Source organism: Macaca mulatta, chromosome 9 (assembly GCF_049350105.2).
Source record: "Macaca mulatta isolate MMU2019108-1 chromosome 9, T2T-MMU8v2.0, whole genome shotgun sequence".
Lineage (NCBI taxonomy): Eukaryota > Metazoa > Chordata > Mammalia > Primates > Cercopithecidae > Macaca > Macaca mulatta.
The window spans coordinates 106,523,318-106,548,405 of record NC_133414.1 but is presented as its reverse complement, the minus strand read 5'-3'; the positions used below and the strand labels follow the sequence as shown (position 1 = coordinate 106,548,405).

General features: G+C 38.2%; 1 protein-coding gene across 8 annotated transcripts in view; it reads right to left on the bottom strand.

Annotated features, from left to right (window-relative positions):
- The window catches only part of HELLS (helicase, lymphoid specific), a 66,237-nt gene that overhangs the window by 21,177 nt on the left and 19,972 nt on the right, over positions 1-25,088 (bottom strand). For 3 of the 8 annotated variants that reach the window (XM_077945118.1, XM_077945114.1, NM_001261757.1), the window contains 9 exon segments: positions 20,264-20,305; positions 17,489-17,713; positions 16,935-17,117; positions 14,914-15,057; positions 10,302-10,498; positions 8,467-8,563; positions 2,877-3,038; positions 749-888; positions 523-661 (listed from right to left, as the gene is read on the bottom strand). In XM_077945118.1, coding sequence (XP_077801244.1) covers positions 523-661; positions 749-888; positions 2,877-3,038; positions 8,467-8,563; positions 10,302-10,498; positions 14,914-15,057; positions 16,935-17,117; positions 17,489-17,713; positions 20,264-20,305 — 1,329 coding nt within the window. 8 annotated transcript variants of the gene reach the window in all.

Genomic DNA, 25,088 nt, shown 5'->3' with positions numbered 1-25,088 from the left:
AGGCTGATTTTGATAAGCCACATAATAATAATAAAAGAAACAGTGAAAAGATTACAACTCTCTCTAAAATATAGCAAGTAAATATGCAGAGTACAAATCAATTACTAAATTTAGAATTATTAGCTGTTCACATAAAACATGTAAATAAAAATATTAGTTGCATAGAGGCCAGGCATGGTGGTTCTTGCCTGTAATCCTAGCACTCTGGGAGGCTGAGGCAGGACTGCCTGAGAAATCAGGAGTTTGAGACCAGACTGAGAAACACAGCAAGACCCTGTCTCTATAAAAAATAAAAAAATAAAAAAAACTAATTGCTCATAGAAAGTGACCATTTCTCTAACCCTGAAAAGGTTCTCTGAAATTTCGGAGAGAAGATTGTCTTAGCTTACTGAAGGATTACAATCTTAATGACAAATAGCACCATACTTATTTTTAATAATTATAATCAAAACAAAGTAACATTTTCCACCAATATAAATTAATATAAATCCAAACAGTAAATTAGAATTAAATAGTATTCACCTTAAACTCTTGTGTAACAGGGTCTATAGGATACTCAATCAAATACGGATGATTGCAACATTTACGAAGTAGCATCATTATATTCTGCAGCTTCAGATTAACTTCAGATTCTACAGGGATATTCACTTCCACAACAGTTCTACCAAAACAAATAATGCATATACATGAGAAACACAAAAAATGGTCCCAGTTTAAAGAATACTTAAATTCATTTTCAAATTCAAACCTTTCTCGGTCCACCTCTGGCTGTATCTGACTGATCAATTTTTCCAATTCATTAGGGAAGTCATCTATTTTGCTGTAATTTATTGATTTTCTAGTTCGTCGTTTTGGTCGACCAGTAGGGCTTAACTCAACTGTTTCTTTCTGAAAGGGAACGAATTAAAGGAAAGCCAGTTTATAAAGCTATATCCTTAGGTTCTAAATGTAAACAAAATAAGGCATACTTTATGTACACAATGACAATCTATAGACAAATACAAATGTTGTAGGAAATTAGTTTAATTTTAACATGGACGATAATATCTGAAAGTAAGAGGAAGGGCCTTCGTATCTCAATAGGGAAAAATGAAGGGCGAATAAAACTACTTTGAACTTACACAAAAGGATTCAATACCTTAAAGATGAAATACGGCTCCAGAAATTTGCACTACAGAGGATATTTCTTCAGACTGGTTAACACTGCATGAAATTGCTCATTAACAGACAAATAATGCAAATTTGTAAATAGCTAGACCTTTCCTTTAATTATAATTAATTATTAAAAAGAGAGAAGAGGCCGGGCTCGGTGGCTCACGCCTGTAATCCCAGCACTTTGGGAGGCCAACGCGGGTGAATCACCTGGATCAGGAGATCAAGACCATCCTGGCTAACATGGTGAAATCCCATCTCTACTAAAAAAATAGAAAAACATAGCCAGCCATAGTGGCGGGTGCCTGTAGTCCCAGCTACTTGGGAGGCTGAGGCAAGAGAATGGCGTGAACCCGGGAGGCGGAGCTTGCAGTGAGCCAAGATCATGCCACTACACTCCAGCCTGGGCAACAGAGCAAGACTCTGTCTCAAAGAAAAACAAAAAAAAAAGGGGGGAGAAGAGAGTCTGGTGGTTCTATTGTTTAAAAATGCATGACAATAAACATTTTGAAAAGAAAATCTATAGGTCCATAGTCGACAATAAAAAATCTGGACAGTTAAACAAAACTTAAGGGTCTCCTTGAGTTAAATGATAATAACATCCTACCTCTATCTCCTATAATATGGTGGGTGATAATAATCATCAAAGTGATTATTAATCCTTTTGGTTCTCAATAACCTTCAGCAAGGAAACTGTACAGGTTGAACATCCCTAACGGGAAAACAGAAATGCTCCAATAAGCATTTCCTTTGAGTGTCGTATCAGCACTCACAAAGTTTCAAATTTTGGAGCAACTCAGATTTTGGATGCTGTATATTTGGAGATTAGTCTAGTTGCCAAGTCCTTAGTACAGGGATTCTCAAATAACTGTGTGCTTGTTAAAAATGAATTTCCAAGTTCATTCCCAGAAAGCGTTTAGAGTTAATCTGCACGGAAATCTAAATTTTTATTTTATTTATTTTTTTTGAGACGGATTTTCGCTCTTCTTGCCCAGGCTGGAGTACAATGGTGCAATCTCGGCTCACCGCAACCTCCATCTCCAACCTCCACCTCCCGGGTTCAAGCGATTGTCCTGCCTCTGCCTTCCTGAGTAGCTGGGATTACAGGTATGTGCCACCACGCCCAGCTAATTTTGTGTTTTTAGTAGAGACAGGGTTTCTCCATGTTGGTCAGGCTGGTCTCAAACTCCCGACCTCAGGTGATCTGCCCGCATCGGCCTCCTAAAGTGCTGAGATTACGGCATGAGCCACTGTGCCAGGCCTAAATTTTTATTAAGTATTCCAGATGACTGCAAAGTAATTAATACAAGGATTATCACTTACATTTTAGCAGGACTGCAGATACTAGGAAACAACTTTTGCCACTTGGCCTTATGCCTTATACCCCAGATACAAATTCACCCACGTCCTGAAAATAAACAAGGGGCCATTAAAACTGGAATTTAGGCCAGGCACAATTGCTAACACCAGTAACCCCAGCACTCTGGGAGGCCAAGGTGGGCGGACTGCTTAAGCCCAGGAGTCTGAGACCAACCTGGGAAACATGGCAAAAAGCCAGTTTCTACAAAAAAAATTAGCCAGGTAGGTAAAGGCTGCAGTGAGCAGCGATTGTGCCACTGCACTCCAGCCTGGGTGACAAAGCAAAATCTTGTCTCAAAAAAAAAGGGAAAAAAGAGAAATTTTATGTCAAGTTTCCTTTACAATACACTTCAAAACCACTATACCTCACTGGATCCAAACATGTTTGCAATTGTACGGTTCACAATGGCTGTATAAAAGATCTCCTGCTTCTTTGAAAGGGGAGCATAAACAACTACTTCTCGTTTAGGAGGAACTTCAAGAGCAACATCAGACTTCAGTCTTCTCAATAAGAAAGGTGTTAAAATCTAAAATTAAAACATGAACAGAAAAATATGAGTACTAAACATTCTTATTTTTTCAAGGAATACTGTCCCCATATACTCCTTTACCTTATCTTTTGACTTCCTATATAAGTAATATCAAATCTCAAAAGGTGAAAATATCTTCTTGAGATTTTCCCAGACCAGACCAAATGGTAAACTCACAGTATTTGTCCACAGCATTTCAGAATTTACTTTTCTCTTAAAAACTGTTAAGAATCTATCTCAAATAATTTTAAAAGTAAAAATATAAAGGTAGCATTTGTATTTCTTAGGGTTAAAGTTTCAGTTATAGCCCACAACTTTTAAAATTAGATTTTATCAGCACCATACAAAAGGGGAAACAAAAATGAAAAAAATTTTAAAAAATTTTTTTAAATGAGTACAAAAAGTAGAAATAATAAGACCTAGTATTTCGTAGCACAAAAGGGTGACTACAGTCAATAGTAATTTAACTGTTACATTTTAAAATATAAGGAAGAGTATAACTGGAGGCCAGGTGCAGTGACTCACGCTTGTAATCCCAGCACTTTGGGAGGCTGAGGCAGGAGAATCACCTGGGTCAGGAGTTTGAGATCAGCCTGGTGAACATGGTAAAAGCCCATCTCCACTAAAAATACAAAAATTAGCTGGGCTTGCTGGTGGGTGCCTATAATCCCAGATACTCAAGACGCTGAGGCAAGAGAATTGTTTGAACCCGGGAGGCAGAGATTGCAGTGAGCCAGGAATGTGCCACTGCACTCCAGCCTGGGTGACAGAGCAAGACTCTGTCTCTACAAAAAAAAAAAAAAAAAAAAAAAAAAAAAGGTATATAGCTGGATCATGTGTAACTGGATCACTAATCCAGGATAATTAAAATTAAAATTAAAAAAGGATAATAAATGCTTGAGGGGATGGATACACCATTCTCCATGAGATGATTATCATGCATTACATTTCTGTATCAATATCAAAACATATAGCTCATAAATATATATACCTACCATGTACCCAAAAAACTAAAAACTTTAAAAAAAACTTAAATTTTTTAATAGAATGAGGTTTTACTCAGTAAAAAGCCAGCTGACCTAGTGATGCAGACATACAAGTTTCTTCTGTAAGTTCTAAAGTTTCAGGTTTAAAATTATTCTTTCATTAGCTGAGGTGGTTACAAATGATTATCACATTTATAAAGAGAACACAGAAGCAACAGACAATTATGCCATTATTAAAATATTTGGGTCATTAAAAGAGAACAAACACTTGTTTAAAATTATTGTATACTCTAGGTCAGCCGCGGTAGCTCACACCTGTAATCTCAGCAGTTTAGGAGGCAGAGGTGGGCAGATCACCTGAGGTCAGAAGTTTGAGACTAGCCTGGCCAACATGGTGAAATCCGGTCTCTACTAAAAAAAATACAAAAAATTTAGTCAGGTGTGGTGGGGGGATTACAGAATCCCAGCTACTCGGAGGCTGAGGCAGGAGAATGGCTTGAACTTGGGAGACGGAGGTTGCAGTGAACCAAGATCGTGGCACTGCACTCTAGCCTGGGCGACAGAGACTTCAACTCAAAAAAAGTAATAATAATAAAAAATAAAAAATTGTATACTCTTTATACCCCTGCCTTTAAATACTAACAATGGTTTACATATAGTAATCATATATAATAAAGCTCATTTTCAGGACTCTGGATTTAAATACCCAACAGGTATAGGGCTAATCATAGACTATTACCAGAGATAGTAAACACATCATCAGTGTTGGTAACTACAGATACCAATCCAAAAACAAATATGTCCACAGGCAAATCAGGAAAAATACATAAATGTTTCATAAATATGCCCACAAACATGTCCGGCCAGGTGCAGTGGCTCACGCCTGTAATCCCAGCACTTTGGGAGGCCGAGGCGGACGGATCACAAGGTCAGGAGATGGAGACCATCCTGGGTAACACGGTGAAACCCCGTCTCCTACTAAAAAATAGAAAAAATTAACCAGGCGTGGTGGCGGGCGCCTGTAGTCCCAGCTACTTGGGAGGCTGAGGCAGGAGAACGGCGTGAACTCGGGAGGCGGAGCTTGCAGTGAGCTGAGATCACACCACTATACTCCAGCATGGGCAACGAAGCGAGACTCCATCTCAGAAAAATAAAAAAAAATAAAACATGTCCACGTCTTTAAGAAAAACATGAAATAACAAGATATTTTTCTACCACATCCACTGACAAATATTATAGTTTGATGTTAACTGAAATGGCAAATATGTAGAAGAAGGGGCACACCATACCGCTGAAACACATGTATAAAAAAAGTATTTATATGTTTTTCCTAGTATACAAGCTTTCTAAGCAGACAGAAACAAGTAAGAGTTATACAAGACCCATCGACCAAAAATTAGCTGGACCTGGTGGCATGCTCCTTTGGTTCCAGCAACTCAGGAGGGTGAGGCAGGAGGATCACTTGAACCCAGAAGTACGAGTCGGAGGCTGCAGATACCAACCTAATGACCAACGATGGCACCACTACTCTCCTCCTGCCTGGATGTCAGAGTCTCCCAAAAAAAAAAAAAAAAAAAATCTGTTGGCCAGGTGCAGTGGCTCCACCTGTAATCCCAGAACTTTGGGAGGCTGAGGCGGGCAGATCACTTGAGGTCAGAAGTTTGAGACCAGCCTGGCCAACATGGGGAAACCTCATCTCCAGTAAAAATACAAAAAAAATTAGCCAGGTGTGGTGGCACATGCCTGTAATCCCAGCTACTCAGGAGGGTGAGGCAGGAAAAATCGCTTGAACCTGGGAGGCAGAGGTTGCAGTGAGCCAACATCGCACCACTGCACTCCAGGCCTGGGCACAGAGTGAAACTCTGTCTCCAAAAAAAAAAAAAATCTATTAGTTATATTTTGGAGATAAGAAAGTAAGTGCAGAAGGAAAACAGAAAGTGTTGCTTTTTACTTTTTATTTTCTAAATTTTTATATTTAAAAATATCTTACTGTGTACACACAATTTTAAAATAAAAAATTTTAAATACATAATTTGTAAAAGTTATACTGCTTTTGGCCTTCTATATGGGGCGGAAATAGAAAAGTAGCAAGCTTAGATAACTTTAAATGGAAAGTAAAAAAAAAATTTTTTTACTATGCAATGTTTATACAAACTATTACCAGACTATTGACAGAGACAGTAAACACATTACCAGTGTTTTATCTACAGACATCAATCCAAAAACAAATATGCCCACAGGCAAATCAGGAAAAATATGTAAATGTTTCATAAACATGTTAAAATACTTCCGGCCAGGCGCAGTGGCTCACGCCTGTAATCCCAGCACTTTGGGAGGCCGAGGCAGGCGGATCACGAGGTCAGGAGATGGAGAACATTCTGGCTAACATGGTGAAACCCCGTCTCTATGCAAACATTGCATTAAAAAAAGGAAAGAATTCTTGCATATAGAAAATAGTTAAGAAAATATACTAGCAATTTAAAACTATCTCCAACTAATCTGAATTCACTTTGAATGAAAACTTTTTCCTCCAGTAATGCATTAAAACATAATTAGGACAAAGCATAAAAGTAATATCAACTCAAATTTAAGCACAGTATTGCACAGAATATTCTTATTGCTAGAACATTCAAAAACAGCCCCTATTTTTGATAAACTGTTGAATTTGGATAGATATAATAAAAGTCCATTATCATATCGAAGTATTAATGGAAATTTGAAGTTATCTTCAATTCCAATTATTCACTGGATAATTCCAGTGAATTATCAACTACGACAAGCACTACAAATGTTCAATCAAAAGGCAGATTATCATTTCTCAGGAATATCTATTTACCTGTATACTCTGTGAGGTAACCTGTAAGTGACCAATTCTATAAATATTCATTGTCTTGACTCTCTAATTAAATTTCCTAAGAAGAGAAACTTAATCCTTTGCTACACTATATGGATTTAACTACTGATGAGGATGTGATGTCGAAACACATCTCTTCCTAAATAAGTCATTTACCCCAATAATTCATACTGGGACATTTAAAAACTTCTATAACTATTGGCACATTGAAATTTCGATCACTGGCTAGTCACAGCAGGAAAAAAAGAAAATTTTAAATATAAACACACACACTTGTGCACATGAACACACAAAAAGACACCATAAACAAAGTTTATCCCAAAAAGTGAGGAGGGGAAAGAAATTCTTCACAACATACAGACCATTAACTTATTTTTAACATAGTTATTATAAACCATTAAGAAATAACTATTCCAACATATGTTGGAATATGGTCACAAGGAACTATCTATAAACATCTCAATTCAGCAATAATCATCCTTTTTAATCTCTGCAACACACTGTAAAGGACTTCTAACCTCAAAATTGGTATGAAGCTTGAATAAATAAGTATTTTCATATGGACGTATGTCATATAAATCTTTTCTGGAGGGCAATTTGCCTTCAAAGAAGCCATCATCTGTAAATTCTAACACATACATTCTAGGAATTCTTTCCTAAGGAAATAGCCAGTAATGGGCAAAGGTGTAGTGTTAAGTAGAGATACTACAACCTTGTTTATATTGTAGAAAATTTTGAAAAGAGGAAGATATAGGTATAATTAATTATAGTAGAACAGGACAATGGGATAATAAGCAGTTATTAAAAACCACTGATTTAAATCTACATGTAGTAAAAGGAAAATAATCTTCTGGTAACTGTTTAAAAGAATATCTTAAGGAATTTTATTTTTACAATCTTTTTCTTCATAAAATATAGATAAAACACACACGTTTACACAAAGACAGAAAAGAGTCTGGACTGTCATATAACACAACACAATCATTCCACATACACTGCTAGGAAGTACAATTTTAAGAGGAAGTGATATTTTTACTTTTCAGTTCTCTCCTGCTTCACATTTTTCTCATGAACATGTATAAACTTTAATATCAGAAAAAATGATAGACTTCAAATAAAATTGCTACACCACAACTGAGAAGCTTTTCAGGCTCATGTGACTAGATTACCTTTGAAAGATAATGTTTCTCTAAATTAAAGATAGGTAGGATGGGGTAGGGATTACAGAAAGCAATAAAAATAGATGAGACAGCAGTCATGCAAGGATGTAAATTGTAAAAGTATTATTGGCAAGGATTCCATAAAAACCATTCCATAAAAACCACAAATTTCTGTTTTGTGCTTGACAAACTTCTCCGTAACCATTGGGGTAAAATGAGTATACTATCTGAAAAGGACAAAACTTAGGTAAGCACTTGAGTTCTGTCATAAAACTCAAGAGAAGAAAAAACAAAGGAGTCATTTAAATGTAGGAGGACCTTCATTTTTCAAATCTCCACTACAAAGGATTAGACAGGTGATCTCCAGAGTTCCTTTTATACTCTATTGAGCCTATGGTTAAGCAGAATAAGAAAACATAGAAAACCTGGTGCAGCATATGCAATACATTCTGCTCTCTTTCTTTAGCAATAATATCTTCAGCAGTTTCAGAAAGACTAGTGATGTCAAACCAAGACTCAAAGCTGGAAGAGAAAAATGTTTAAGTTAACCACATAAATTCAGTTATGTCAACATGATACATGATTATTTACAGTAATAATCTGTGATACTGAAACATAGTATTGTTGCACCAAATCCTTAGGTGCAATTTTTAAAAATTATAATGGAAAAGAACACATTCAAACAACAAAGATAAATTGATTGGATTTTTGAACCATCAAGAACTGTGAGCTTAAAGGGAACACTTTTCTGATTTATAAATAGATTAACAACCATACAATAGTATAAAAATCAAATAAGATTAAGGTATATATTTATAATTTTACTTTACAAAAGTGAGAACTATCTCTGAAAACCAAAGTCATATGATTTTCTCCACCAGTCTTAAGTATGGCCCACTACAATATTTTAAAATTCAACATATACATAACTTGACAATATTATACATGCTTATTCCTTCCCACTGTTAAATATATATATATTACAATGAGCAATTAAGTATGAGCATGCAGATTAATAATATATAATAGGTAACATTACATCCAACTGTGGAAAATGCTAGTAACATTTATGCAGTAGACTAGATGTTCCCAAACTTGGATCACCAGAAAGATGTTCAAAAAACTCAGATTCTCAACTCCTATCTTGACACTGTAATTCAGTATGTCTGCACAGTACCTGGAATTCTTGTCTTTCAATAATAGCGCCTAGAGTCACAATAAGGTAGCCTACCTTGAGACACCATTCAGTAACCAGATTTGAAATAAATTCCCATAATTTAAAATTATATTTCCACATCCAATTACCTTACTTCCTTCACTGATGCCAAAACAAGTATAAATTACCTTTTTTGCCCAGGTTGTATTTCCGTTGTAATCAGTTTTAGATTATGTTAACATTACCTCCTCCTCTATTCTGAAGTTACTAATTACTTTCTGGAAACTACTTTTATTTCTGATTTTATTATATAAGCTAAGATTCAAACATAGTTTCGAGAATTAAAACACTATGTTTACATTGGGAGACCTCAGTTTTAACTTTGGCTCTGGGGCTAACTAGTCTTACCTTGTAACAACTCTACACCTAGGTTTTCTTTTATGTGAGATAGGGAATAATTTAACAACTCTATTGTCCCTGGTTGTTTCATGAGGATATAATGAGAAAAATCCGTCTTAAAATGTTTTACAGGCCGGGCGCGGTGGCTCAAGCCTGTAATCCCAGCACTTTGGGAGGCCGAGGTGGGCGGATCACGAGGTCAGGAGATCGAAACCATCCTGGCTAACACGGTGAAACCCCGTCTCTATTAAGAAATACAAAAAACTAGCCGGGCGAGGTGGCGGGCACCTGTAGTCCCAGCTACTCGGGAGGCTGAGGCCGGAGAATGGCGTGAACCCGGGAGGCGGAGCTTGCAGTGAGCTGAGATCCGGCCACTGCACTCCAGCCTGGACGACAGAGCGAGACTCCGTCTCAAAAAAAAAAAAAAAAAATGTTTTACAAAGGTAACACATAAAAGAACCTTATTATAAAAATATTATCTTAAAGTAGCATTCAGCAGTCTTCCTTTAACCAATGCAAGTAAGTTTTAAATAATCTTTTCTTAATCTGCTCTCACATAATTTGTGACAGGAGTAGAACATACAGTTTATACCAAAAAGAACTTGCCAAATATTTGGCATTTTAATTCAGTTACTGAAAAGAAAGTAATTTTAACTAACAGCACAGATTTTTGAGGTTAAATCATTAAATAACTGGCTTACTCACCTTTTCAAGTCATCAAATACATCTGGCAACAAAAAGTTTAGCAATGACCAAAGTTCTGATAAATTGTTTTGCAAGGGAGTACCAGTCAAAAGAAGTTTGTTATCAGCATTGAATCGTTTTAACTCTCTGATTAGACGGCACTTCATATTCTTAATCCTGTGTCCTTCATCTACTATTAAGTATTTCCAATAGCAATGCTAGAAAATGAATTGAGGAAAAAGATTTTTAAACAATGATCTCACAATTTTTCTAACAAGAATTCTAAAAATAAAACATCTATTATGAAGGATGGATGTTGAATTTTATCAAATGTAATTTCAGTCACTACTGAGATGATCATGTTTTCATTTGATCCACTTACAAGGATTCCTAAAATTGATAATTTCAGTTCCTGGAAGAGTTATCTACTAAAATACGCAATAAAGCTTGAACTCCACCTATTCTGAATTTAAGATTTCCCTATTCAGACCTTAGTCAACGCAGTTGTAGCTTTCTTTTCTAATGTTTTCCCAAGTTTTGATATTAATGTTATGCTAGACTACTAAAAATTGAGTTTTTATTAGTTCCATACGTGCTGAAACATCAAATAGCACTAGAATTTTCTCTTCTTTATTTAAGCAATTTATATTTTCACAGAAAGTCACCCATTTACTTTCACAAAGTTATCATGAAAATGTTTTAACTTTCTCATTTTAATATCTGTGATTTCTCAGGTATCTTTATCAGGAAAATTTATAATTAATCTAATTTATATTAACATACAGAAATACAAAGTATTTCTGGAAATATAAATAACAATCTGAAAAATATAGGTACCCTTAAAAAATGGGACTGAGAAATTGAGGAAAGAGTATAGAGAATGTTTTGCATTTTGCTTTATATATCCCAAAAGAATCAAAACAGTTTATAGTATTGTGTCTTCTTTATTAAAATAACTAGGAAGAGATTTATTTTCCTGGCAATATGGTAAAACTGGAAAACCTGAATTATCTCTCACTGTAAGACAGTTATCTAAAAATGCCAGATAAAAATATAAAATATCCTTTGCCGGGCGCAGTGGCTCAGGCCTGCAATCCCAGCACTTTGGGAGGCCGAAGCAGACAGATTACCTGAGGTCAGGAGTTTGAGACCAGCCTGGCCAACTTGGTTAAACCCCATTTCTACTAAAAATACAAAAATTAGCCGGACGTGGTGGCACATGCCTGTAATCCCAGCTACTCAGGAGGCTGAGGGAGGAGAATTGCTTGAGCCAGGGAGACGGAGGCTGCAGTGAGCCGAGATCCTGCCACTGCACTCCAGCCTGGGTGACAGAGTGAGACTGTCTCAAAAAAAAAAAAAAAATCGGGCCGGGCATGGTGGCTCATGCCTGTAATCCCAGCACTTTGGGAGGCCAAGGCAGGGGAATCAGAAGGTTAGGAGATCGAGGCCAGCTTGACCAACATGGTGAAACCCCGTTTCTACTAAAAATACAAAAAATAGCCACGCGTGGTGGTGAGTGCCTGTAATCCCAGCTACTTGGGAGGCTGAGACAGGAGAATCACTTGAACCTGGGAGGCGGAGGTTACAGTGAGCCAAGATTGCGCCACTGCACTCCAGCCTGGGCAACAGAGCGAGACTCTGTCTCCAATTAAAAAAAAAAAAATGTATATGTATATATATCCTTTTATAATGGGTGAGAGGGAAAAAAAAAACAAGGAAACAAATGATGAGCAATCTGAAAGCCAAATTAGCAAGTGAACTCAGTCACTTCCGCTAGCACTCAGCAACAAAAGCCCTGGAACCTCACACTCAGAGTAAGCTAAGATCCTTGAAATGATAACATAAGCTCACTGAAATGGAAAACTCGAAAGTTTCTAGCCACTAGCAAATGAAATGGACAAGGAAGCTTAACTATTTCATTACAGGACGGGTACGGAAAACAGATTAGAAGGGTCTTCATGTTATATTACTGAGTAGAAAACACAAATTGCAAAAGTGAATGCAGGCCGGAAGCAGTAGCTCACACCTGTACTCCCAGCACTTTGTGAGGCCTAGGCAGGTGGATGGCTTGAGACACCCTGTCCCTACAAAAAAATACAAGAAACAGGTGTGGTGACAGACGTCTGTAGTCCCCGCTACTCAGGAGACTGAGGTAGAAGAATCACTTGAGCCCAGGAGGTTCAGGCTACAGTGAGCTGAGATCGTGCCACAGGACTCCAGCCTGGGTGACAAAGTGAGACCCTGTCTCGGACCAAAAAAAAAATGAATGTATAGTATGATCAAATGTGTAAATTATACCTACATGTTAGCTATAATTATTGAGTATAAAGTAGTTCTCTGGGAGGCTGAGGTGGGCAGATCACGAGGGCAGGAGATCGAGAACATCCTGGCTAACACGGTGAAACCCCGTCTCTACTAAAATTACAAAAAAATCAGCCGGGCGTGCAGGGGGTGCCTGTAGTCCCAGCTACTTGGGAGGCTGAGGCAGGAGAATGGCGTGAACCTGGGAGGCAGAGCTTGCAGTGAGCCAAGATCGCGCCACTGCGCTCCAGCCTGGGCGACAGAGCAAGACTCCGTCTCAAAAACAGGAAGGAAAAAAAAAAAAGTAGTAGTTCTCAGGTAGAATTACAGGTGCTTTTACATCTTCCTGTACACTACCCTTTAAAAAAATTGGTATATATTACTTTTACTGTAAAGAAATGGTTTATATCAGGGGTCCTCAACCCCCAGGCCACAGACCTGTAGGGGTCCATGGCATGTTAGGAACCAGGCCACACAGGAGGAAGTAAGCACCTGTGAGGGAGGGAAGCTTTATGTGTATTTACAGCAAAGGGAAGCTTCATTTATATTTACAGCCACTCCCTACTGCTCACATTATGGCCTGAGTTCCATCTCCTGTCAGATCAGGAGACAATATATTCTCAAAGGAGCATGAACCCTATTGCAAACTGCACATCCAAGGGATCTGGGTTGTGCGCTCCTTATAAAAATCTAATGTTGGATGATTTGTCATTGTCTCCCATCATCCCTAGATGGAAAACAAGCTCAGGGCTACCACTGATTCTACATTATGGTGAGTTATAAAATTATTATTATTATTTTGAGACACAGTCTCACTCAGTTGCCCAGCCTACAGTACAGAGGCATGATCTCCGCTCACTGCAATGTCTGCCTTCCGGGTTCAAGCAATTATCCTGCCTCAGCCTCCCAAGGAGCTGGGCCACTGTGCCCATGTAATTTTTGTATTTTTGTAGAGATGTGGTTTCACCATGTTGGCCAGGAAGGTCTCAAACTCCTCACCTCAAGTGATTTGCCCACCTAAGCTTCCCAAAGTGCTGGGATTATAGGCATGAGCCATTACGGCCGGCCCTATTATTTCATTATGTATTACAATTTTGTAATAATAAAAATAAAGTGCACAATAATTGTAATGCACTCGTATCATTCTGAAACCATCCCCCACCCATGGTCCATGGAAAACTTGTCTTCCACAAAACCAGTTCCTGGTGCCAAATGGTTGCAGACTGCTGGTTTGAATTTTTTTTTTTTTTTTTTTTGAGACAGACTCTCACTGTAGCACGGGCTGGAGTGCAGTGGCGCACTGCACTCCACCTCCCGGGATCAAGCAATCCTCGTGCCATTACAGATGTGCACCATCACACCCAGCTAATTTCTGTATTTTTAGTAGAGACACGGGTTTGTCATGTTGGCCAGGCTGGTCTGGAACTCCTGGCCTCAAGCGATCTGCCCGCCTCACCCTCCCAAAGTGCTGGAATTACTGGCATGAGCCTTCAAGCTCAGCCTGGTTTAAATACTTTTTAATGCTGTACACGTGTCAACTTTGCTAAACTCTTGAGCTAAGATTTCTGCAAATCATATTCCAAAGTTTTACCAGCACACACACAAAACCTGACAATACTCGTCATAATTATGCAAGTCATAATTATTCCACTTACGACTTATGTGTTTTAATTTTATGTTGAAACCATTAAGTACTTTCCTATTTCCAAGCAATTAGATAAACCTCAGGGTACCGCACTAAGAGGGTTCTCACACAGCCAGAGAAAGGAAAAACAAAGCAGTCAAGAATTATAAATGAATGAGGTAGAGCATTGAGGAAGAAGTTCAAAACATCAATAAATGAATTAACAGAAGGCACAAAAGAAGAAGGCACAATTTTTCAATTGTGTTATGCTAACAGGAAATTATTTAAGTAAGTAGCTACAACATCAAGAAAACAAATGAAAATGTTAACAAATAGTCCAATAAGATACTCTAAAAATAACTTGTCTTCAAATACTCTTATTTGATTAAAATACAATAGGTAAATTCTGTATATTCAAAGTAACTGTCACAAATATATCTGTAATACATTCAGAGATTAGGTCTATTTCTGGATGATTCTAAGCCATATGTTAAACTGCCATAAGCTTTAATTATATTGTTACAAATGATGGCCTTCATCTCAATCATTCTGTTAATAAAAGTCTCCAGATTCTACAGGTATATGCACAACATAATCTATAATTTCAACAACAAATTAGACAAATGCTCCCAGATGGTAAGAAAGTGTTATAAATTAAGAAAAACATCTTTTATGTATTACAAAGAAACCAATGAAGATCATTTGTACCTGTAACGCATTTCGGTCTCTCATGGCTATTTCAAATGACGTGATTACCACAGGATGAATTTGCAGAGTCCCTTTCCGTTTGTAAATATTTCTTACCAATTTTTGACGTTCCTCCTGGGTTCCATGATATAACATTGTAGGGATCTGAAAAATTTTATATTGATTTATATCAAACTTAAGAACAAAATGTAAAAATTGACTATTTAGAGAATATAAATCATTCTGAGGGAAAAAATATAATTTAAAATTTCAGTTCTATTTTTCTATAGCAAAATAAGCCAAGCAATTCTAACAAATCATTGAACTACTATGGGAGAAAAATGAAAAAAAAAAAAAAAGTCAGACCGAGCACAATGGCTCACACCTCTAATCTCAACACTCTGGGAACCCAAGGCAAGCAGATCTCTAAAGTCTGCGAGTAGTTCAAGATCAACCTGAGCAACATGGAGAAATCCCATCTCTACACAAAATACAAAAATTAGCTGGGTGTGGTGGTACGCACCTGTAGTGCCAGCTACTCACCCAGTGGAGTGAGATGGGAGGTTCACATGAGCTACTCAGGTGTGAGATAGCAGGCTCACATGAGACTAGGAGGTGAAGGCCACAGTGAGCCAGAATGGCGCCACTGCACTCCAGCCTGGGCAACAGAGCAACATCCTGTCTGAAGAAAAAATAAAAATAATAAAGTCATAAAAATAAATACAAGGGCCGGGCGGGATGGCTCATGCCTGTAATCCCAGCACTTTGGGAAGCTGAGGCAGGCAGATCACCCGAGGTCGGGAGTTCCAGACCAGCCTGACCAACATGGAGAAACCCTGTCTCTCCTAAAAATAAAAAATTAGCTGGGCGTGGTGGTGCATACCCGTAATCCCAGCTACTTGGGAGGCTGAGACAGGAGAATCGCTTGAATCCAGGAGGCAGAGGTTGCAGTGAGCCGAGATAGTGCCATTGCACTCCAGCCTGGGTAACAAGAGCCAAACTCTTTCTCTCTCTCACACACACACAACAACAAAAACCCATAAATACATAAAATACATATAGGCCGGGCGCGGTGGCTCACACTCATAATCCCAGCACTTGGGAGGCCAAGGTGGGTGGATCACAAGATCAGGAGATCGAGACTATCCTGGCCAACATGGTGAAACCCCGTCTCGACTAAAATACAAAAAATTAGCCAGGTGTGCTGGTGCGCGCCTGTAGTCCCAGCTACTACACTCCAGCCTGGTGACAGAGAGACTCCATTTCAAAATAAATAAATAAATTATATATATATATATATATATAATGAGGCAGATGGTGACACTACTTCTAGAATTTCTCATAAGGCAAAAATGTGCAGAAGGGCTGGGTGCGGGGTAACGGTGGCTCACATCTATAATCCCAGCACTTTGGGAGGCCAAGGTGGGCAGATCTCTTCAGGCCAGGAGTTCAAGACCAGCCTGGCCAACACAGCAAGAAATCGTCTCTACTAAAAACATAAAATTAGCTGGGTATGGTGGCACATGCTTGTAGTCCTAGCTACTCGAGTGGCTGAGGCACAAGAATCGACTCAACATGGGAGTCAGAGGTTACAGTGAACCAAGATTGCGTCCCTGTCCTCCAGCCTGGGCAAGAGAGACTCCATCTCAAAAAAAAAAAAAAAATGCAGAAGGTAACGTGTATAGAAAAAAAGTTACAAAAAACAGAAAACTCTCTTCCTCTCTTCTCAGCCTTTTGGCAAAGATCAAGTGAAGAATAAGCAGAATTTTTAATAAAATCTCTACCTAAGTCTGTCTCAGTTGAATCAAATTAACCAATGCAATGAAAATCATTCTGAAATATTTTAGGAAAGATGTCAGGGATTTCCAAAACCTATACTATATAAATTTAAATTAGGGTACTCCACAGATTAAGTCAAATCAGACAAAATATTTATACAGGAACCAATATAATTATAGGAGTTCTACAATTTAATTCCTACAACAACGAAGCATAAAAAAACATGTAAAATTATAATTTTAACATAAGGAAGCATGTCTTACATCTGGTGCAAATCTTTTGAACTCAGCCATCCAGTTAGGAAGTGTAGACAAAGGGCCACAGACAAGAAAAGGTCCTGGTACTCCTCTCTGAATCATCAATGCAATAGTAGCAATGCACTGAACTGTCTTACCCAATCCCATTTCATCTGCTAAAATGCCATTAATTCCGTTTTCCCAAAGCATCTGGATGAAATAATAGATACTGTATTTAAACTCGGATATAAGCAACTACAGGGTTACAATATTTCATTTCTTCTCTTTAAAAAAAAATCACACCCAAAGATAAGAATTATGTTAAAACTGATATATTCACACCATAAATTATAACAACACTGTGGAAAATCCTTTATTAAAGCCATAAAAGTGTTGGAAGTCAATAACAAGGTAATTTCCACGTCTAAAAATTCAGGTTAAAGAAATCAGAAAGTAGGTATTCACACACAAATGTATAATAATGAAACATGACAGAAATGACTCCACTTGTGGTACATCACATTATTAGGCTACTATAGAAATAAAACCAATATGTTGTATTAAAAATTACAATTCATTACCCTAAGCCATTCCATGCCTTCTACTTGGTACCATCGCATCACTCCTCCCGTGAAGTGCTTTGGTTGTTGAAAAGGTACTGGCTGACCATTACACTTCCGGACTGGGTCAAAAAAGAATTTAGTATTCTGCCTAACCGTTTGAGACAATCTATCTTTAATTATACTATTCGAATCTTTATTTTTCTGAAGATTTTCTACACAGAGATTAGTAGAGGAGTTTTCATCCTGTAGAGAAAAAAAGTTTAATAAGATGTTACACAAAATGCTGCTGTATGCCACCATTTATCAGAAAATGGAACTAACAAACCCTACTGAGTCCTATAATCATTAAGTACAGAAGACTAAGATTACATCTGGATTAAAAAACTGCAGACATCTCCATCCCTCTACAAATGAAAAGCTACTAAAAAAACAATAACAGGCTGGCACAGTGGCTAATCCTATAATCACAGCACTTTGGGAAGCTGAGGCAGGAGGATTACCTGAATCCAGGTGTCCAAGACCACCCTGGACAACATGGCGAAACCCTGTCTCTACTAAAAATACAAAAAATTAGCTGGGTGTGGTTGCACGCAACTGCCTGTATCCCAGCTACTCAGGAGGCTGAGGATCACTCGAACCCAGGAAGTCAAGGCTGCAGTGAGCCAAGAACACAACCACTGCACTCCAGCCTAGGTGACAGGAGACTGCCTCAAAAAACTAAAATAAAATAAAATATAAAAAATCTGAGAATAACCCTTACAAATTAAAATCAGGCACATACTTTTGAAAAGATCATTAGAATTATACCTTTCTTCCAAACTTCTAATATTGTGACACTCAGTAATTTATTGAACTGTTACACAGAAAATACAGTATGCATAAATAAGACGGGCAAAAGAGACGGGCAAAAGATACTAACAGATACTTTACAAAAGAAAACATATAGGCCAGGTATGGCAGCTCACGCCTGTAATCCCAGCACTTTGGGAGGCCGAGGCGGGCAGATCACGAGGTGAAGAGATCGAAACCATCCTGGCCAAAATGGTGACACCCTGACTCCACTAAAAGTACAAAAATTAGTTGAGCGTGGTTGCGTGCACCTGTTATCCCAGCTACTTGGGAGGCTGAGGCAGGAGAATCGCTTGAACCCGGGAGGCAGAGGTTGCAGTGAGCCAAGATCATACCATTGCACTCCAGCCTGGGCAACAGAGCAAGACTCCATCTCAAAAAAAAAAGAAAAAGAAAGAAAACATACAGTCATCAAGAACATATTTTTATGTTCAGTAGTAATTAGGAAAATGCAAGTTAAAAACCACACACACTGCCATTTCTCATTTAATAAAATAGCTGAAATTAAAAAGACTATCAAATGCTGACAATAATGTAAGCTGGAATTTTCAAACATTGCTGGCAAGAGAATAAAATGATGCATTTACCTTGGGGGGAACAAATCTGTACTTTCTTATGAACATACATTTGCCATGTAACACAACAATTCCATTCCCAGGTACACAGGCAAAAAGTATGAAAACATGTCTACACATGGACTTGCATGCAAATTATTATAGCAACCTTACTCATAAAAGTCACAAATTGCAAACAACCCAAATGCCCATCAATAAGGGGATGGATGAGAAAATTGTAACATTCATTCAACAGAATACTAGTCAACAATAAGAAGAAACCAGTCACTAAAATGCTCAACAACATAAATGAGTATCATAGACATGTTGAGTGGAAAGGAAATAATAAGTTATCCTATAAAAGGTGTACAAAGTGGCCTCCTCTAGGTTTAGGGGTGGAAAAAGAATTAGAAAAACACAGAAGAGATCCCTCTACAATGGAAATGTTCTATACCTTCATTTGGATGGCAGTTACACAAGTGTACACAAGTGTCAAAATTCATTAAAATACAGTACTTAACAATTATTTCTTCCTGACTGACTGTAAGTTATAAAATGAAGCCAAAATCACATGGTAAATTATTGAAGATTACATCAAGACTTTATCTTAAAAATCCAACTAAATGTTTATCTAACTAAGTCTTGAAAAATCCAATTAAACTGCACCCATACACCAGTCCTTATACTTAACAAAAGAATAAAAATCAAGACAGTTTTATAGTATGAATTTTGGACAAAATTGTATGACCAAATAGAGTATCTCTCATTTTATAAACATTACATTAATTTCTCAAAGGCCTAAAAATCTTTAATATGTAAATTAACTACTTGAAGTTCACATCCATTCACGAATATTTTCATGTCATGATTATTTTGCTTCCCTATGCAACCTGGTAATTTTAAGTACTTGAGCAATAAAAAGTGAGATAACAAGGAACCTCTCTACATAAAATGGGATAAGTGAAGAGGTGGCTCGAAAATCAAGCCTTCTCAAACAGAACTTTTAAGAAACTTAAAAAATCTTTAAGGTCTGAAGCAAGATTAAGGCATCCCTCATCAAAGGCACCCCTCACAGCTTCCATAAGATGACTCATGGTTTATATCCACATGGCTACGAGCAGTTGTATCACTGCCAGATTCACAAGTTAAAAGCAACATTGCTAGACCCATAAATTAACACTTATACATCAATAATCATGCAATAAAATACCTAACTAAAGTTGATACATAAAAAAGAAAAATGTTGGATATGGAAGAAATGAATACATAGGTATTTTTTTAAAGCAAAGAAACGGGATAAAGTGAGAAAAACGTACACTGGTGATTACAGAAAAAGGACTAATAACTGGGGAGTAAATATGACTTCTAAACTTAATCATAAATCTCTTACCTCGTTCTCCTTTTTATTTTTTTTAGCCACAGACAAAATTTCCTAATAGTTTGAGAAAACAAAAACAAATTAATAATGTATGAGGTTCATTTATTTATTTGTTCAACAAGCATTTGTTCTGTGCTTATTTTGCCAGGCAATGAGGATGAGATTCTCAAGATAATTAAAATATAGAGATCTAAAACTAGTGGTCTTCAGGCAGAAATAAGCCTATAAACATTACTGGCTCATAATATTTCCTAACATTCTAAGCTAATTTGGGAACATTTATACAATGGGATATTTCATCAAATACAGTGGTTTTCCAGCTTTTCTTTCTTTTAGTCTGAGATTAAGTACAAATTCACACATGGCAACAAACCTCTAGTCCTGTGGTCAGCAAACTACAGCCTGTACACCAACTCCAGCTAAGCGAATACATAGGTACTTTTTTAAAAGCAAAGAAATGGGATAAATTGGAACAAAGTCAGCCTCACTTGTTTACGGTTTGTGTATGGCTGCTTTCAAACGACAATAGCAAAGTACAGGGTTAAGTAGTTGCCCACAAAACTACTCAAAAGCTAAAAATATTTACTATCTGGCTATTTACAGAAAAAGTCTGGCAAACCATGTTACAGCCCACTTTAGACCTCTGTGGATAGACATCTGAGTTTGCATTCCTGGGTAAGAGGCAAAGACAGATAGATTAAAAATACAGAATAAAGTGCTCTGATTTTGAAGTACCTACTAGATGCTGGTGGTAAGGAGACAAACAATACCTGAGTGTGTCACTGGGTGGCTTAGCAAATAATTATCTTACATAAAATGATCTAAAAAGTTGTCACCAGGCTTCATCATTCAAGATAGTGAGGGTAGATTTCAAGCAGAGAGAATACAGAAGGTATAGGGGATGAAGTAGATTCAAAACAGCATTATCAAATTTAAGATTCACAGAAGAGTAACAGGACATGTAAGTAGGTGACACACACACATATATACACACGGGAATATGTGTATATCGTGTGCATATGAAGTATTATGTACGTATACATATTCATATTCTAAGGCTGAGGCTAAAAGGAATTTATACCAGGAACTGATAAAGCTGTCCTGTAAAATGACTAGATAAAATGAAACTTGAAAGAACAATTTAGAAATAAATCAAAATCTATAAATAGCACCAATGAAGTATTCTTATTAAAAATCAAGCATGGGCAACATGGTGAGATCCCATCTCTACAAAAAATATAAAAGTTGGCTGGGCTTGGTGGTGCACACCTGTAGTCCCAGCTACTCAGGAGGATGAGGTGGAAGGATTGCTTGAGCCCAGGAGTCAGAGGTTGCAACGAGCCGAGATGGCACCATTGCACTCCACCCTGGGCAACAGAGCAAGACCCTACCTCCCTCGACAAAAAAAACAAAAATTAAAAAAAACCTTAATCACAAACTTCTGTATTTAACTTATAGTTACTATAGTTAACAGGAAACACAAGAGGCAGAGAAATCATGGGGATACAATCGGTAAAGTCCAGAATGTGGGGAATTATACAGAATTACTCATTTTCTTCAACAAATAATGTTTCTTAAAAAAGATGAGAGACACTCTAGATCTAAAAGAGAACTAAGACACACATTAATCAAACGCAATTTATGTAACTTTTTTGGATCCTGATTTTAACCAATCATTTTTTAAAAAGGATGAGCTAAGCAGATCACAGTGGGAAGTGCCTATACTCCCTGTACTGCTACTCGGGACACTGAGGCAGGAGGATCATGTGAGCCCAGGTATTTGAGGTGTAGTCACTATGACAATACTCAGGAATAGCCACTGCACTCTAGTCTCGTCAATACAGCAAGCCCCCATCCCTAAAAACAAAAATTAGCCTATTGAGAAATTTAAATATTAAGGAATTACCATTGACTTTCAAAAGTGTGATAACTGTATTGTGGTTATGGTTCAAAAGTCTTGGCCGGGCACGGTGGCTCACGCCTGTAATCCCAGCACTTTGGGAAGCCAAGGCGGGCAAATCACAAGGTCAGGAGTTTGAGACCAGCCTGGCCAACACGGTGTCAATACTAAAAATACAAAAAATTAGCTGGGCGTGGTGACAGGCACTTGTAATCACAGCTACTTGGGAGGCTGAGACAGGAGACTCGCTTGAACCCAGGAGGCGAAGGTTGCAGTGAGCTGAGATCCCGCCACTGCACTCCAGCCCAGGTGACAGCGTGAGACTCCATCTTTAAAAAAAAAAAAAGTCTTGCTCAGCTTTTTCTAAAAATATCCCAGAATTAAAAAGTGATTGGCTGGGCAGGGTGGCTCATGCCTATAATCTCAGCACTTTGGGAGATCAAGACAGGCGGATCACCTGAGGTCAGGAGTTCAAGACCCACTTGACCAACATGGAGAAACCCCGTCTCTAATAAAAGTATAAAATTAGCGGGGTGTGATGGCACATGCCTGTAATCCCAGCTACTCGGGAGGCTGAGGCAAGAGAATTGCTTGAACCTGAGAGGCAGAGGTTGCAGTGAGCCGAGATCATGCCATCGCACTCCAACCTGGGCAAGAAGGGGGAAACTCCATCTCAAAAAAAAAAAGTGACATTCAATTTACTATCCTCTAAATATTTGTAATTTTTCAGATTTTCCATAATACAAAGAAAAAGAATATACATATACGAAAATGTTAGTGATTATCTGTTTGACAGCTTTTCAGGTGATTTTCTTGTATTTTGTTTAGTCTCAAATTTTTCTACAAGAAAATGCAATTCCTTGTGAAACCATAAAAAGTAATGGAGGTTATGAGTGATTAAATTTCCTTCAGAAAAACCAATCTGGTACTCTTGACAATGAATGAGAGCTATACTAGGATTATAAAAATCAATTAAGAAACTACTAACAATAGGGCAGAGTAAGGGCATAAACACCAGAGTAGCAGCGAATGAAATGACTCACAGAAATTGATAAAAATCTAGATATATAAGGAAATTCAGATAACCTCCTAAATTCTGTTTTGAATGACACAGTAGATACTGGTTCTGACACTAACATCAAAGAGAAAACAAAAGAGCAAGATTGGGAAGAAAGAGAGGAAAAGATAAATTGCTTGCTTTGGGCTAGATTATCAATTTCAAAGATCCCAATAAATTCAACTGACAGACGTAAAACTGCTCAACTGCACAATGTGTAAGGAAATATGTACAGGCTACTCTTTAAAAAAAAAAAAAAAAAAAAAAAAGGGCCGGACGCAGTGGCTCACGCCTATAATCCCAGCCCTTTGGGAGGCTGAGGCAGGCGGATCATGAGGTCAAGAGATTGAGACCATCCTGGCCAAAATGGTGAAACCCCATCTCTACTAAAACTACAAAAATTAGCTGGGTGTGGTGGCACACACCTGTAGTCCCAGCTACTCGGAATGCTGAGGCAGGAGAATCGCTTGAGGCGGAGTTGAGCTGTAGTGAGTCAAGATTGCAGCACCGCACTCCAGTCTGGCAACAGAGCAAGACTCTGCCTCCAAAAAAAAACAAAAAAAAAAACAAAAAAAAACAGGATCTCATTCTCTTGCCCATGCTGCAGTGCAGTAGCACATTCTCACCTCACTACAGCCTTGACCTCCCCAGGCTCAGGTGATCCTCTTACCTCAGCCTCCTGTGCAGCTGGGACCAAAGCTGTACGCCACCACGCCTGGCTAATTTCTTTTTTTTTTGTAGAGACAGGATTTCACCATGTTGCCCAAACTAGTCTCAAACTCCTGGGCTTAAGTGATCCTCCCACCTTGGTCTCCCAAAGTGCTGGTATAACAGGTGTCAGGCATCATGTCCAGTCCAGCCTACTCTTAAAAAGCTTAAAAATAGGGTGGTGCAGTGGCTCACGCCTGTAATCCCTTGGGAGGCCAAGGTGGGTGGATCACCTGAGATCGGGAGTTTGAGACCAGCTTGACCAACATGGAGAAACCCGATCTCTACTAAAAATACAAAATTTGCCAGGCGTGGTGGCACATGCCTGTAATCCTAGCTACTCGGGAAGGCTGAGACAGAAGAATCACTTGAACCTGGGAGGCGGAGGCTGCAATGAGCCAATTCGGTGCCATTGCACTCCAGACTGGGCAACAAGAGCGAAACTCTGTCTCAAAAAAAAACTTGGAAATAAAGACTAGAAAACAGGACAATCTAGAAAGACTGGTTCAAAAATTTTTGTTCTGCAGACACGAAAACAATGTATCTATAATTGAAAGGCAAAGACCCAGTGAGGAAGGAAAAGGTGAATAAATAGATGGGATAATTTGGAGGAGCAGGGTTCACAGTGACAGAACATTCAATAGGGGTAACACATCTCCAAATGTATTCGTAGATTTAGAGATTCTTCAGCAAGTAACGTGAGATGCAAACAATGAAAAGAATTTAGGCAAAGAGGAAAAGAGAGCAGGAAATTCAGTAAATACACAGAAGAAATAACAGTAAATGAAAGAATAACTGGTATAGGGTCAGGCATGGTGGTTCACACCTGTAATCCCAGCACTTTGGAAGGCAGAGGCAGGCAGATCACTTTGGGTCAGGAGTTTGAGACCAGCCTGGCCAACATGGTGAAACCACCTCTCTACCAAAAAATACAAAAACTTAGCCAGGCGTGGTGGCACGTGCCTGTAGTCCCAGGTGCTGGACTACTCAGGGAGCTGAGGTAACAGAATTGCTTGAACTGGGAGACGGAGGTTGCAATGAGCCGAGATCGCGCCACTGCACTCTAGCCTGGGCCACACAGTGAAACCTTGTCTCAAAAAAAAAAAAAAAAGAAAAAGAAAAGGAAAGAAAGAAAAACTGATATGCCCACAGATCTCTGAACACACTAGCCA